Source organism: Mirounga angustirostris, unplaced genomic scaffold, assembly GCF_029215605.1.
Source record: "Mirounga angustirostris isolate CCGP_5_RB_7025 unplaced genomic scaffold, mMirAng1.0.hap1 SCAF_12, whole genome shotgun sequence".
NCBI classification, from domain to species: domain Eukaryota; kingdom Metazoa; phylum Chordata; class Mammalia; order Carnivora; family Phocidae; genus Mirounga; species Mirounga angustirostris.
The window spans coordinates 7,834,856-7,850,765 of record NW_026991720.1 but is presented as its reverse complement, the minus strand read 5'-3'; the positions used below and the strand labels follow the sequence as shown (position 1 = coordinate 7,850,765).

At 43.9% G+C, this 15,910-nt stretch overlaps 1 protein-coding gene across 1 annotated transcript in view; it reads left to right on the top strand.

Annotated features, from left to right (window-relative positions):
- The window catches only part of CNTNAP2 (contactin associated protein 2), a 1,911,935-nt gene that overhangs the window by 1,708,306 nt on the left and 187,719 nt on the right, over window positions 1-15,910 (top strand). The window contains exon 18 of the mRNA XM_045864107.3: window positions 11,318-11,554. Coding sequence (XP_045720063.1) covers window positions 11,318-11,554 — 237 coding nt within the window. The remainder of the gene's footprint in view (window positions 1-11,317; window positions 11,555-15,910) is intronic.

Here is a 15,910-nt window from a genome sequence, read left to right as displayed (position 1 = left end):
TCGCAGCCCCACTGCCCACCCCCCCCCATGATTCCCTGAGGACGTGAGACAACACCCCAGTTCACTAGCCTGAGCCAGCACAGTTGCCCCTTTGATACTTCATTCTCCCCTCCTTTCCTCCATCAGCCCCGCTTATTCCTAACTTATAAGACTCATACTACATCCTGCTGGGCGGGATCGCTCGGGCCCCACTCTTCACTTCCTGGTCCCATTGTCACATCCTGGTGGTGTTCCTCGTTCATTTTAATTTCACTTTCTTAGGTTTCATCTTTCTTCCCAATTCTCAACTCCATTCTCTCCCCATCGCTGGCACCCACTGGAGTGTATTTTATGTATGGCCTCCCAGCCCCACTCTCTATATATCTGTTCAAAATATATGTACGTTCTGGAAACTTCGTAGTATTGCCTTTCGCATGTCATAATTTATACAAATGATATTGTACTACAAATCTCATCTGTTTCTTACTCTTTCGCTCAGCCTATGTTTTTAAGATGTATTTGTATAGCTCTGTGAATTCTGTGTGTATAGTGTTCCATTATGTGTATGCCGACACTTTATTTATTCTGTCCCCTAAAGATGAATACCTGAATTCCCCAAACTCTGCTACCACACCATTCCGTGAATGTTTATGCACGTCTCCCTGTTGTTCGAGGGTTCCTCCTCTGTGTGTGTGTGTGTGTGTGTGTGTGTCCAGGAGAATTACTGAATCCTAGGGTATGTACATACTTAATTTCAGCAAGTACTGCTTACCTCATCAGTTTCTGAGTGTAAACTTCAAGCTTAATTGGTTGAATCCTCTATTTCTGTCAATAACCTATCATAGGTAGCTCTGCATAATTTGAGGCCATTTGGCTAGTTAAATGTGTCCATGACCTTTTCGATGTATTGTATCTTTATTCCTTATGATGTTTTCCATCCCACAGCTTTAGCTCTGTTTTTCAAACTACTGCAGTGTCCCTGTTGTAATTAATATTTTTCTGGTGCTTTGTACAGATGTTTGTACCCTTTTATTTAAAAGTATCTCAGATATCCTAATGCTGAATCCCGTAAAAATCTAATTTGAGAATCTCTGTCTTTTTCTTCATTTATTGTAACGAGGGTTATTTCAGGGACGATTTCTGCCATCTTACCTACGTTTTCGATTTACTGTGTTTTGTTTACTTGTTTGCCTGCCCACTCACCCCCATCTACTTTACATTGATTGAACTGAACCATTACTCTACTGATTTGAAAGTTACACATTTATACTTTCATTCCTCTGGTGGCTATTCCTAACTTATAAAACTCATACTCACGCTTTTTTTTATCTGTCATCCACAAAAACAAATCAGTATCTCCGTTCTGAATGAACAAAAAAACAAGAACACTCTGACCTCCTTCCCCACCTGACGGCCTGCTGTGGTGATAGCATTTATAGTTTTAATTGCGTACTTATTTTAATTGTATTTACCTACTCTTATTTCCCATATCTTATTACCTGTTGGATTCATTTCCCCTTTTACTCGAGGGCAATTTTGTCTAAGAAAGACTGCATAGGTGAATCCTTCCAAGACTCACATGTTTACAAATACCTTCACTGGTCGCCATATTTAAGTCAACGCTCTCAAGAGACTGTCGTTTATTGGCAGCGTTGCTATTGAGAAGTTAGACACGAGTTACATCCTTATTACTGAACTTCTCCTTCTTCTCCTTTAGTGTTTCTTAACTGTAATGCAGCACCCCTAGCCTTTTGGGGGCTGGTCTGCTAAAGCCTGTGTCCCCCTTCTCGGAATGATGTTTTATATGAATAACATAAAATATGCCAAGTTACAAAAGAAACCAAATATATTGAAATAAAGTTATCAAACATTTAAAACAGCAAATTAATGATACAATAGTAATACAAGTGCTATAAATAGTAATACAAGTGCTATAAATAATACAAGTGCTATAAATAGTAATACAAGTGCTATAAATAGTAATACAAGTGCTATAAATAATACAAGTGCTATAAATAGTAATACAAGTGCTATAAATAGTAATACAAGTGCTATAAATAGTAATACAAGTGCTATGACAGGCTAGCGTCAGGTCTAACAACTGCCTTGAGTTCAAGTTCATCATGACCATAAACGATGCTTCAAAGTATCTGTAACTATAAGAGGAATACATCTGTGATTTTCTATCAGCAGCAGTGACACAGATACTGCTAATCCTGCTGCGATTTTTCCCTACGGTCCTGATTGAAGAAAATGCTAAATTTCACTTAGAGACTAGTGAAAATTTTGAACTCGGAAGGTGTTTCCCATCCCGTTCTCCAGCCTCCAGACTCCCGTAGATGAACACCTGAAACTTGGAGCCTCGGGTTAAGAATCACAGCATAGGTATAGGTGTGGGGTTTTTTCTTGTCTACTCTGTTTAGTATTTTAGGAGCCTCTTCATTCCAAAGTCTAATATTTATTCTAGAATATTCTGAGTCATTATTTCTCCAAATAGTTCCTTCCCCCGAGTTACTCTCTTCTTATGAAGTTACTAACTTTAGTTCTTAACTTTTCCTTCATTCTTTTTTTTTTAACATACAATGTATTATTTGTTTCAGGGGTACAGGTCTGTGATTCAAAAGTCTTACACAGTTCATGGTGCTCACCATAGTACTTACCCTCCCCGATGTCCATCACTCAGCCACCCCATCCCTCCCACCCCTCTCCACTCCAGCAACCCTTAATGCACGTCTTCCTGTTGTTCGAGGGTTCCTCCTCTGTGTGTGTGTGTGTGTGTGTGTGTGTGTCCAGGAGAATTACTGAATCCTAGGGTATGTACATACTTAATTTCAGCAAGTACTGCTTACCTCATCAGTTTCTGAGTGTAAACTTCAAGCTCTGAGTGTAAACTCAGCTTTCCATAAGACCTCTTTAGCCTTTTCTGTCACCTTTGGGGAGGGTTTACTGACCCAATATTTCAACCCCCTAAAATGATCTTCTGCTCTATCTGGTCTGTTCTTCAACCCATCCTTAGAAATCTTTATTTCAACAATTATAGTTTTTTAATTCTCAACATCTCCAATCAGTCCTTCTTCATCATAGTTTGTCATCACCCCATGTTTCCAATACCATGGAGGAATCATTAGGCTAATCTTGCCACTGTTTCATGTCAGCCCAGTAATGAAGATGTCAATAATGTTGAGTCCTGTGGGCCTGCTCCCCTCAGTTCCACCCCTCCTGACACAGGAGTCCTTCCTTTGTCGTGTTGGCTTTCCTCAGAGGCCTTGCCACTTTTCCCTACAAGCTCCTGTTCCTTCCCTTGAGATTACAAAATGCATTCTCCTCTCTTGTCTGCCTGAGGGGAGAAGCTAATGCTCATGCCCTGGGCTATGCTCCTCAAGGAGAGTTAAGGGTGAGGAGAAAACTCTCATCTCACGGTGTGGAACTGCTAGTTTCCATCCACCTCAACCCCTTCCTGTTCCTACCTCCAGGTGTTTCTCGTGTCCCCACACACGACTTCAAAATGCCTCCCTCCCAGCCAGACAGGGACACCCAGCTTCTGCTGTAATTGAGTCTTAAACCAGTGGTGTATCTTTACCCACTAAAGCTGCTCTCCCCCTATGTGTTCCCTGACTGCTACACCAAAATAATCAGATCATATAGCCTTTCGCTGTTTACCTGTTTTTCTTGACATCCTGGTATTATTTAACATTCATAACTATGCCCTCCTTGCAATCCTGACCTCAAAACGCACCATATTCCATTCCTAGCCTCTCTGCTACCTCCTCTCTTCCCCTCCCTCTCCATCCCCAAGCTCCTCCTCTTTTCCTCCACCCTAGTGTCTTGGAAAACCCCTACATCCTGCAAGGCTGGTGATCAGAGCCATGCTGATCCCTCCCAGCTCCATAAATCCAGCCTTGACCTGGGACTAACATCTGCAACGGCTTGTTTTGAGTCTGCAGGCTGAGAGTGGGAGAATGAGGTGACAGGTAGAAGCAGCACTGGGGGTTCTTGACTCTAGATGAAGGAGACTGGATCTGGCTGTTATATAATAAAGACTTGAAGACCAATAATGAAGACCGAGAAAGAGGTGAATCAGCCTGGGTCAGGTTCCTGACCTCGTGTAGTGTGTGTGTGTGTGTGTGTGTGTGTGTCAGAGAGAGAACACAGGATATGTTAAAATCAACAGAAAGAAGATGTTTATTTTGCTCCAAAGATGAGCAGGAGTCACCAGTGGGACACATAATAAGAACAATAACATACAGATATTTGTAAAAGAAATATTTAGACAGAGTTCCCAGCTGATGGATTTGAAATTTGGGTTTGCGGTGAAATCTGCTAAGGGACTGTTTATACTTTAACGTTTGGATCAGGCTAGGATTTGGTGGCTTAGCACTGTCTTCTCTCTCTGCCTCCACTTTTGTAAGGGACTTGGAACCGTGAGACTCACTGCAGAAAGCCACCCTCTGAAGCAGCACCGTCTCACCAGATATAGGGGATGACCAACCACCCACCATGCAGGGCTAAGCCCGGTGACTGCTTTGATTGTAAAGTTGCAGTTGAGCTTTTGCACCAAGAAATAATATCATTTCAATAATAGCATCAAAGAAGTGTCTCCTCTCTGTTGACCTCAAGATCGGTTTGGGCATATGTATTCCTGTCTCTGAACAGCCATCCTTATGGCTCCAGGGACAGAATTCTGCCACGGGTGAATGACTTAGCTCAGATATTAATCATTCTGTCGGCATTTTCCACTTTAAGCACAGCAATGCCTAGAAACATATTATATGTCAGAGAAGAGTCTCAATGATGTAAGCCCCGAAAATCAAGATGGCAGCTATAGCGAGAGTGTAAGTTTAATAGCCTGATAGCCTGGGAGGGAATTATGGCCAGTGGCCACTTCCTGGCTGTGGAACACTGGGCAAATCCACTGTCTTGGTCCACTCTTCTTCACCTGTAAAGGGAAGATAATAATTATCTCTCAGAACATATAAAGTTTGGAACAATCCCTGGTGCAGCTAGTATTCAGTTAATACTAGCTTCTGAAATAGCTAGTAATTTATTATGCTTGCCCTGCCACCATGGCCTCCAGAATCCCCATCAGAGAGCAATTCACGTTGAGACACACAGGAGTGTTCTCTGCTATCAGAAACCCAGTATTACCTCAGCCTCTATTTTGAAGTCTACTTCTAGTTTCAATAGTTTGGATTCACAGATTCTGTATGTCCTTTGCTCTGAGGACATATAAGAAAATCCATGCACTCTGAAAAACAAACTGAGGGTTCTAGAGGGGAGGGGGGTGGGAGGATGGGTTAGCCTGGTGATGGGTATTGAGGAGGGCACATTCTGCATGGAGCACTGGGTGTTATGCACAAACAATGAATCATGGAACACTACATCCTAAGCTAATGATGCAATGTATGGGGATAATATAAGAATAAAAAAATTAAAAAAAAAAAAAGAAAATCCATGCAGTGATAATGAACTTTAAGAAAAAGTCTGTTCTATTGAATGAAGTTATGAATGAGTACTCATGAGCATTATCTGAGAAAGCAATTCTCCAGATCCCAGAGCTCTGAGTATGTAAAAGCTTTTTCATATATGCCCTCCAATATCTAGCTGACATAGGCATTCCTGATCAGTACTTATCAGTCATTCAGCTGCACCGAATAATGTGGTCCAACATCCTTTAACTCCCTCCACTACTGGAAAATCTTCGCCATTCTGAGGTTCTCATCTTAACCAGACCATGGGGTTTTATTTTACACACCTGTCCTGCAGGAGTGTTTTTTTATGGGTCCAGGTTGACAGTCAAGACCTAAAAGATCATGGTAACATATAGAACAGGAGATACAGCAAGTGCAGCATCTACAGCTAGGGAGGCCCAGCCTACCCAAGCACATCGTTGTGTTTGCCCGCTCACCTGCACAGGCCAGGAGTGGTCTGCATGGGTCACCTGGACACAGATGAGTCATGGTTCTCTTTCCCACCAGTTTTTTTATACCATCAGAGGTTCAGGGCCTTCAAGCCAGCTTGTAGCTCCCCAAATCCAGATACGGTCCCATACAGCAGACGAGAAAGAGAAAACAGCCATCCTAATCCCATACCTTCCAGGAAAAGAGTGCAGTTAAAAAAGGCATTGACTCAGGCAGGCCTGTTCCAGCCCACGCTCAATGTCAACCCTTCACTCCTTGTATTAGCCTGCTCAGGCTCCCATCGCAAAATACCACCAACAGAAATTGACTTCTCACAGTTCTGGAAGCCAGAAGTCCATGATCAAGATGCCAGGGTTGGTTTCTCCTGAGGCCACACTCCTAGCCTTGTAGACTGCTGCTTCTCGCTGTGACCTCACACGGCCATTTTTCTGTGTGCCCACATCCCTGGTGTCTCTTCCTCTTACGAAGAATACCAGTCCTATTACATTAGAGCCCACCCTCAAGACCTCATTTAACCTCAGTTACCTCTTTAAAGGCTTGATATACAGTCACACTGGGGGTTAGTCTTCAACAGAGGGATTTGGGGGCAGGACTGTGCATTCCCTAACACTCATGATACCTTGGGGACACGAGTACACTCATCTCAGCCATACTTAATTTATTCCAAGTCTGTACTTCTGTAGAATTTTGTTGATAACAAATAACAGCAATAATGGCAGCTACCATTAACTGAGCATTACCGCGAAGAGATGTATTACCACCTGTTATTAATATGACCCTGCAAGGTGCATATTTTTGTGCTAATTTCACACACAGACTGAGGCCCGAGAGGAGCTGGGATGATCACTCAGGTGGTGAGCAGCAAAGCCAATATACAAAAGTAGATCTTTGTGACCACCGCTCATGCATTCCTCAGCCCTGTTTGCTGCCTCTTGTGAGTCACACTGCGCCTAGCACCATAGTGTACTGTTAGTACATTTGCATTAACCTGCAGGCAAGAAGTAGGTCTCCTCTGTCTTTTTAGCTCCGCCTTTCCCAGCACCTGGCACACATGAACTGGTCAGTGGCTTTGCGTTTCTGAGCACCCTGCAGCAACTCCCCATCTTACGCCTCCTTCCTCTCCCACCTGCCTCCCCCACCTGCAGGCAGTTCCCCCTTGCCTCTTTATCCTGAAGCCCTCTTCCCAGGGATATGCTCTCGGATACTCTTTCCATCAGCCTTTCAGTGGGATCTATCCTATGACTGCCCGCACACCGCTCCCATTCCTGAGTCCACTTAACCCCACCTGACTTCTTCTCATAGTGCACATAACCTTCTAACACAGGATGGACTTCACCTGCTTATTGAGTTTATTGTTAAATTCTCCCTTCTCCTCTGCAAGAATATAAGCTGTACAAGGGCAAAGACTCTCTAAAGACCTTCTGAACGTCTAGACAAGGTCTGGCTCATAACAGACATGAAATAAATAATTACTGAAAGGATGCATTAGATTTCACATGTGTAAGCTTTGGTGTGATTCCTTTCTGTGGTGAATGAATGGCCAGTCTCTCTGGGCAAAGGTGGTCTGGAATCCCACTTAGCTCCTTAGAAAATGACTAAGCTCTGAGTTTGAGGACACTGTATGTTTTAGTCCTCTTGATCATTATTTTCACTTGTTTTGTTTAATTTAATACCTGATTCTTTTGCCCCAATCTTCTGTGCATTCGGTGGTTGTATTATTCATTATGGGTAGATACAGCCTTCTCATAATTAATCTTAAATTGCAATACTTGAAGAGCATTTCCCATGAAAAATGATTTACAAATGAAACCCACATCTCGCCTTAGATAATTATCACAGGTCTGACTAATGTGTGTGGAGCCCTGCATGGCAGGGGACTCTCTCCAATGACAATGTGTTGATTTTTTTTTTTAAAGATTTTATTTATTTATTTGACAGAGAGAGACACAGTGAGAGAGGGAACACAAGCAGGGGGAGTGGGAGAGGGAGAAGCAGGCTTCCCGAGGAGCAGGGAGCCTGATGCGGGGCTCGATCCCAGGACCCTGGGACCATGACCTGAGCCGAAGGCAGACGCTTAACGACTGAGCCACTCAGGCGCCCCAACAATGTGTTGATTTTTTAATTAGCAAAGGTGAAGCAGCATTTTTGCTTGCAGACCTACAATTTAAACTTGTGACATTTGTCACCAAGAAGCATTTCTATAGAGCACATGAGTTGAACTCAAGTAATTATCACCGGTTCTAGTGCATTAACATCTTTTGCATAACATATAATGACCATTTTCAGGACAAAAGACTTTTCTTCATATTGACTAAATCAGTAAAAAGTACTTTCCAGCTCACTGACCCATTTAATAAATCAGAGGCCATCTCAGCAAGAAAAGAGCATACTTTATTTCGTTTTCTTTTATAGAGAGAGAGAAATGAAATGCCATTTACCTGCTTTATAAATTAAGAAAAGGGAGTACAAAACTTTATTTAATGAATGCAACAACTAAAAATTAGACCGCAGTCATATTTTATGGTCAATCAACAGAAGGAGGGGAGGAGGGAGGGTCAGGCAACAGTGCAGAGAAGTAGATTTAGGAGAAATTGAGAGTAATTTACTGAAATATAGAGACAGAGACACGTAAGCACAGAGGGAGAGGTTGTACATCTTGAACCAGACTAATTTAGAGCTGGAAGGAACCAGAGACAGAATCTAGTTCAAACCCCCTTTATATGGATAGGAAAGCCTGATGTTGAGGGAGATGAAGGGCCTTGAGGAAAGCCACACAACTAACCCTGAACAGCCAAACAGTGCTGGCGGGGAGAGATACACAGACCCAGAGGCAGGAAGGAAGACTGAGAGGTGTAGAGCCTCAGGAAGACCAAGACCAGAAAGAATCAAAGACAGGCAGAAAAATCTACCCCCTCTAACCGCTTGTAGAATGAGGCCTATATACATAAATAATGAAGTGCATACATATATCTGTTTGCCTTAATGATATAGTAAAAATATGATCTAACCTCGATTTATTTGCTCTGCCAGTTGGACCTTTTAAAATCTTCAGGGTTTTTGTCTTATTAACCTTTACTTAGTCTTTTAAAAATCTCTTCTTCAGGGGCGCCTGGGTAGCTCAGTCATTAAGCATCTGCCTTCTGCTCAGGTCATGATGCTGAGGTCCTGGGATAGGGCCCCAGGTCGTTGGGCTCCCTGCTCAGTGGGGAGTCTGCTTCTCCCTATCCCCCCCACCTGCTGCACCCCCTGCTTGTACTCTCTGTCTCTGTCAAATAAATAAATAAAATCTGGTAGAAAAAGTAGAAAAAGCTGTTTGCTGAAAGTAAAAGTAGTTATATCTGCGTAGCGTTAGAGATTCTTTTTCATTTTGCTTACCAGTGTGTTTATGGTTTCCACAATGAAAAACTATTATATTTGTAATAGGGAAAAAGAGGGAGCGGGAGATATCTAAAAACAATGATTTAAAAATTTCAGCGTATTTTGGTAGGATATAATTGTTTTAATTGACTAGTGACAAAAATATGAAGGGCTGGGGGTTTATTGAACAGAAGGCCCTTTGGAAAGTCCTTATTGCAAGAGCAAAAGCCATAGTCACTAAAATGATAGACGCCAAATTGAAATTTTAACACACAAAGAGTGACTAATGGATTGAAATTCTTCCAAATCATAGCAAAGGCCCAAATTCTCTTCAGCACAGAGGTGTACAAAGCTGAGCTGACGAGCAGACTGCAGAATGGGAAATCCTTCAAAGTGGTTGTTTTTAATAGCTTCTTCTGCCAGCCACTATCCCATAGCTTTGATCAAAAAGGGCACTGGACTCCCTTCAATTAATCCTCTATGCAATTATTTTATTTGATAATAAGTAATAATCCCTGGAGAATCATCATTCAAACCTATGTACAACTCCACGAGAGAATGCAAGGCTTGGGTTTATAAAGATAACAGCTGCCATTTCACAGCTGAGGACTTACACACATAAGCAAATGAATCCATCTCTGCGACTAGAGCCTTTGATCCACCAGCCCTGTCTGATGAGTCTGCTCCATGTGTGCTTTTTCTCAATACCCGAATAAGTGATCAGAATCCATCCCCAGCTACTGGTCTCACCCAAACACTGACAAACCTATTGACCACTCCATTTTTAAAGACATCCAGACCTCTATCTCAGAAACGTGTGCATCGATGGAGGCCCTGACCCTGAAGTCAACACAGGACAGAGTTTAACACCATACACTTGAAAATAGGAACTAGCACAACTTCATCACTTTGGAGCTACGACTCCTTGCGCAAACCTCAGAGCTTCCCTGAGCCTCAGCCTCCTCATCTCTACAATGAGGGTAATTATAATAATGCCTCCTCGCCAGGCTGTTGTGAGAATCGGCTGAATAACATTTAGGTAAGGTGCTTAGTGGAGTACCTACTACATAGCCCTCATAAAAAAGTAACTTTTATTAACAGTATTTTTTTGCTAAATCCCCAGCAGTTATTTCTTTTAATAATTTTAACGACTACACATTTAATTTCCAGAAAAGTTTGTTACCCTAACATACAGACATGTATATAAACGAGTTCGTCCTTCTGTACCAGCTGCTTAAAAAGGTCATAGCCAAGATTATTACAGACATAATTAAATTCACTTGCGATATAATGCTCCAATGACTCTTTCTGTGAAATTTGTTAGGAATATTTTAATATTTTCATGCTCATGAACCTCTAACTCTGTAACTTAGAAAAATCACAGAGAACCTGCTCGTTGTACTGTATGTCTTGCGATGGCATTTAGGCAAAAAGCGGTAAAATCTAACCTGAGCTGGTAATCCATGTGGTGTGGCTGACTTCTGTGTAAAATTATCAATTCCAACTTCTGCCCACGCTGGACGAGACGCCCGGGAACCCTTCATGTGAACTTCAAAGTGAAGTATTTCCTAAGACAAGAACTGGGATGTACAATCACATTTCAAATGGATTTATGCTTTCCAACTAATTGACTTGTTAACTATGCTAATGTATTCATGTTTCTCTGCCTTTGTATATTTCTTTCAATAGCTAATGCTATGGAAGTGAATGCCATGGGATTAAACAACAACAACAACAACAAACTAGAGATTTATATAAACTTCTTTAGGAAACCAGATTAGACTTCCAAAACAGCGTACATAATTTTTGTGGATCTCCAAACATTTTTATTTCGGTAGCAAATGGATGGCTTCTCTGAAGACAGCCTCTTTTAATTGGACATTACGGCCAAAGGGGGAAAAGCTTCAAGCTTTTCTATGAGGCAGGGCCCGCTCGAAAGCGAGAGGGCTGGTGGCACTTTGCGGCCTCCTCCCCTGCCACCACGGGTCCGGGTGCAATGAACAGGCCCGGGGACCACAGCAGAGCCTACTCCGTCTGAGCCTAGTGCCTTCTGTCATTCGCAGGTGGTGCCGGGGGCCAGCAGGGCTTCCTTGGCTGCATCCGCTCCCTGAGGATGAACGGCGTGACGCTGGACCTGGAGGAAAGAGCGAAGGTCACGTCCGGGTTCAAATCCGGGTGCTCGGGCCACTGCACCAGCTACGGGGCCAACTGTGAGAACGGAGGCAGGTGTCTAGAGAAATACCACGGCTACTCCTGTGACTGCTCCCACACGGCCTATGATGGCACATTTTGCAACAAAGGTAAGGCAGAGCCCGTTTCCATGGCGTTCTCACACCTCTCTCTACGCCCAAGTCATCTATGCCGTGATTCTGCACCTGTCCCCCGTGTGCTCTGTTCTGAGTCTAAGGTGTTCAGAATTCACTCCCACCTTAGGTAGGAAGTCTCCTAAATCATCCCCTCAGCTCTGTCATTCACTAAGATGAGAGAAGCTCTGGGGTGTGTGTGCATGTGTGTGTGTGTGTGTGTAATTTCACCCAAATCCCAGCAGACTGTGCACTGACTAGAATATTCCAGAGCAAATAGCCACGTCACACCTTGACGTGAGTGACAACGTAAGGGGCCTCTGAAAGAGGACTCAGGCCTGACCCTCCCACTAAGGGAGGCCAGGAGGGCTCGGCGTGCTCGCAGACTGATGGAGTGCTCCATGAATCCGTCAGGGGAGCCCAGCAGTCCAGACGCCCACCCCACCCCTAGTTGCTGTCGAGAGACTGGGCTCGAGCCAGGCTCACAGGGAAACCTGTCTGGCCAGTTATTGTCGCTATCATTATTACTGTCCTTATACAGGATGCCTCTCTGAGTGGTCCTCGGCCTTAGGCCAACGGCAGGCGTAGTGAGATTCCACATCTAATCAGCTGGCTTAGAGCACCTGTTACTAGTTCATCCTTTCAGGCTCAGATGAGTCCTTTAATCCCTAAAAAATTCTGCAGAGCCAATCAGCAGACTACAGGAGCCCAATGCATATGCATGTTGTCATTCAAGATCCACGCTGTGATCCCACGTGACTGGAAGAAATGCACTCAACTGGTCCGTGGCTTCATTTCCCATATGTAAACAAGAGGGATGGAGCGCAGCAGAGCAGGGCTTTTCCTAAGCTACCACTGACATGCATGTAAATCACTCTTTTCTTTCTCAATGAATGTATAGTATTTGGGTAAAGTTTCCTGTAAATGGCTGGTATATCTCTTAATAAGCAGCTTTACATAAGTAGCCTATTCATACTCTCATGAATACATGGAGAGTGGTTTATGCAGACATTATTCACACAAGATGCCGCACAGAAGGAGGAATTGTTCCATAACATTCTCTGTACATCCAGGCTACTGTCTGGCCAGGTGCAATGTGAGCATACAAATGAGGTCAGGCAGGGCTTGAGGAATGAGCGTGAGACAACAACAGAGGTGGAAAGGAACAGCATTGCTGAATAATACCGTACCACATTAACGGCCCTATTACAGGGCTTTTTTCTGCTCCGAACAACATGGTTCCAGGATTTTCCTGTGGCACACAATGGGATGGGTTTGCAGAACACATTAATTTTGCACTTGTAGAAATGACAGTCTCACAATTACCATTCATTGTGCGCGATGCTCATGTAATGCAGTCATTCCATTGCCAAAGAGATGTCTGAATGCAATCAAGTCAGTCCTAATGCTTGAGAGATTCCACTACAGAAGGTCCAATCTAAAGAAAATCATGATCCCTGTAGAGTTGGGTTAAACATAGTGGCTCATACAAAGCTTCCGGGGGTTAATGGGCAATATTCACAAATAGAAAGGCAGGGGTATATACCCTTCAGCTTGGCCAATGTTAGAGATGAAGTTAAATGAAGCTTGTGTGTTTCCCTTGACATTATTTCGAAGAGTTTACACAAAAGTCACCTAAATATTCTCTAAATATCTGCTTACCTGGATGAGTTTACATTTGACTCAATCTGTGGCTTTAACAAAAAAAAAAAAAAATTAAAAACTGCAAAACATATTGGGAAAGTATTCATGGGCATCCCTCTGAGTCCACATAAGTATCCGCTTGACTTGGGGAGAATGATGGTAGTTCTGGTTGAAAGGAATCCCGAAGCTGTCCAGGAAAGCTTCGTCTGCAAGCTCCTTCCTGGGCCAGGGATGTGCCCAGTGAGGCCTCCAGCCAGGTGCCCCCTGTTCTAGGTAGAGACCCTCCTAGGGTCTCCTGTGACCACACCCTCATAGCGGGGCTGCACCCAAAAAAAACAGCCTCTTAGAAAAAGTGGGCGCGTCATCTGCCAAAGAATGAGTTTGTGAAAATCCTTCGTGGGCCGTCCTATCAATAGTATGTACAGGTCTGTGCTTGTAGATGTGGAAAGTGTTCGCGACATTTTGCTAAGTGAATGAAGCAGGTCCCGCTATACCAGGGACACCTTGATTACACAAAATCAGACACGTGCGTGTGCACACACACACGCACACGCATACACACGAGGAAAGCAAACTATGAGAAAATGCACCAAAATACTGACTGCCATCATTTCTAGGGGAGGTAAAAACACCAGTATTTACTTTCACTTCTCTTTTACTATATTTTCTACTCTTTATACAATAGCGTATTACCTCTGGCTTCCTCATTTGTTCCTCTTTTGGGGAAGAACAGTACTAAGAGGCAGAGGTCTTACCCCTGTCATTCAAGGTTCAACTGTCTCTGTTTAGAAAATGTCTAGTTATGAATCAGAGATTCTATACCACCTGACCCTACTGTCTGGAGTGGAGTAGCGTCTCAGGTGAAAATTACATAAAATTAAATTAGCCTGGAAAATTCCATCTCTCTACATTTAACAGAGCTCAATTTTTCATCCTTCATGCGAGCCCTGGAGGAGGGATTGCCATGTTGGGGCCAAACTGTATGAAAATAAAAACCTTGAGACATTTGCGTCACACTCAGCCATGTGCAAGGCACACACTAGGACAGGCAAGGACCCAGTGTAGCCCAAGGGAGCAAATCAGCCAGGCGTCTCCCCTGGTATTAGGTCATCAGGGGGATGGTGGCACACTATCTAAATTCTCTGTTTCGATCTCTCTCTCTCTTCCTGCCCTCCCTCGTTTCTTTCCCTCTCCCCTCTCTCTGTCCTCACTGCCTCCATCTCCATCTGTCTCCTTCCCCGACTCTCTCTCAGTCTCCGTCCCCCACGCCCCAGGAGCACACACTATCTCAACATCTATCTCTGTCTCTATCCTTCCATACTCCCTACCTACTTTCCCTATTTCTCTCTCTCGAATGAATATATGGTTGCATTTGTAAATCAAAGTACCATGTGCTGCCACTTCATTAAGCTCAGGGGGACAGGGCTGGACTCACGCAGGTCCCACCTGATGACTCTCTTTTGCTTCGTAGAGGATGCACCTTGACTCACGATCCCCTGCCAGCAAATCTATATATGCGAGAAACATCTTTCTGCCTTCCTCTAGCCTCTCATCAACGAGGTTCCCAGAGCCTTTCTTCAAATGAATCTATAAAGATTTGATCACCAGCTCAGGCGTTAGCTCTCCCAGGGCTCCCTGCGTATTAATAGGCACGCTGGCTGGGGGAGTTCATGTTTTGCAAGGAATACAAGGGCAGCCTGGAAACCTCTGACCAGAACATAGAGCCAGTCACATCATCGGTCCACAGAAGCCCGTGGTGGCCCATCTTTTCACAGGCCCACTGCCCAGCGGCGATTAACTCAGCTGACACAGCTCCATTCAACCGCGGAATTCCTTAGCAGCCCATTGGCTGAGGCTGAGGAAGCCTCTAGAAACAGAGCAACACCCTGGCCTGTGTGGAAGGCTCAGCTGTGGGTCTGGTGTGTCATCCCCAGGATTAGTGGGGACCTACAATGGGGATCAAATGGCTAGTTGCCTGGCCGTGCCAATGATAGTTTTTGCTCATTAGGCCCATTTCTTCTTAGCTAGTCAAACCCCAAAACACTGGAAAATGTGACGACTATCAACCTCATTTTTATTTCTAAGCAGAAATTAGCAACATAATTAGAAGCAAATTCTCTCGGTACCTTCTCTGTGTTTTTAAGCAAGAGGCAAAATCACAGACCTATAGAGGCTACAACAATTTCTTTGTTTAATTTTTGTAATTAAATGCTATAGTGGTTAAATGGTGTCCACCTCCCCCAAATTCTTGTCCACCCAGAACCTTAGAAGGTGACCTTGTTTGGAAACATGGTCTTTGCAGATGTAATTAAGGCGAGGTCATACTGGATTGGGGTGGCCCTAAATCCAATGAGAGTGTCCCTACAAGGAGAGGTTAGGACACAGACACACAGTCACACTGGGAGAAGTCCACATGAAGACACAGGCAGAGATTGAAGTGGTGCAGCCCCAAGCCACCTGGGCCTGGGCCACCAGAACCTGGAAGGGGCCAGGAGGGACCCTCCCCTGGAGCCTTCAGAAGTATAGCCCTGATAACACCTTAATTTTCAACTTCCACCCCCAAACTGTAAGAGAATAGATTTCTGTTGTTTTAAGCCACCCAGTTGGTGGTACTTTGCAGGGGTGGCCACTGAAAACTAATGCAATTGCAAGTAAAAATCTTCAGTGCCTCTTAATTCCTGCATGTTAACCGTGAAGACAGCTGACATT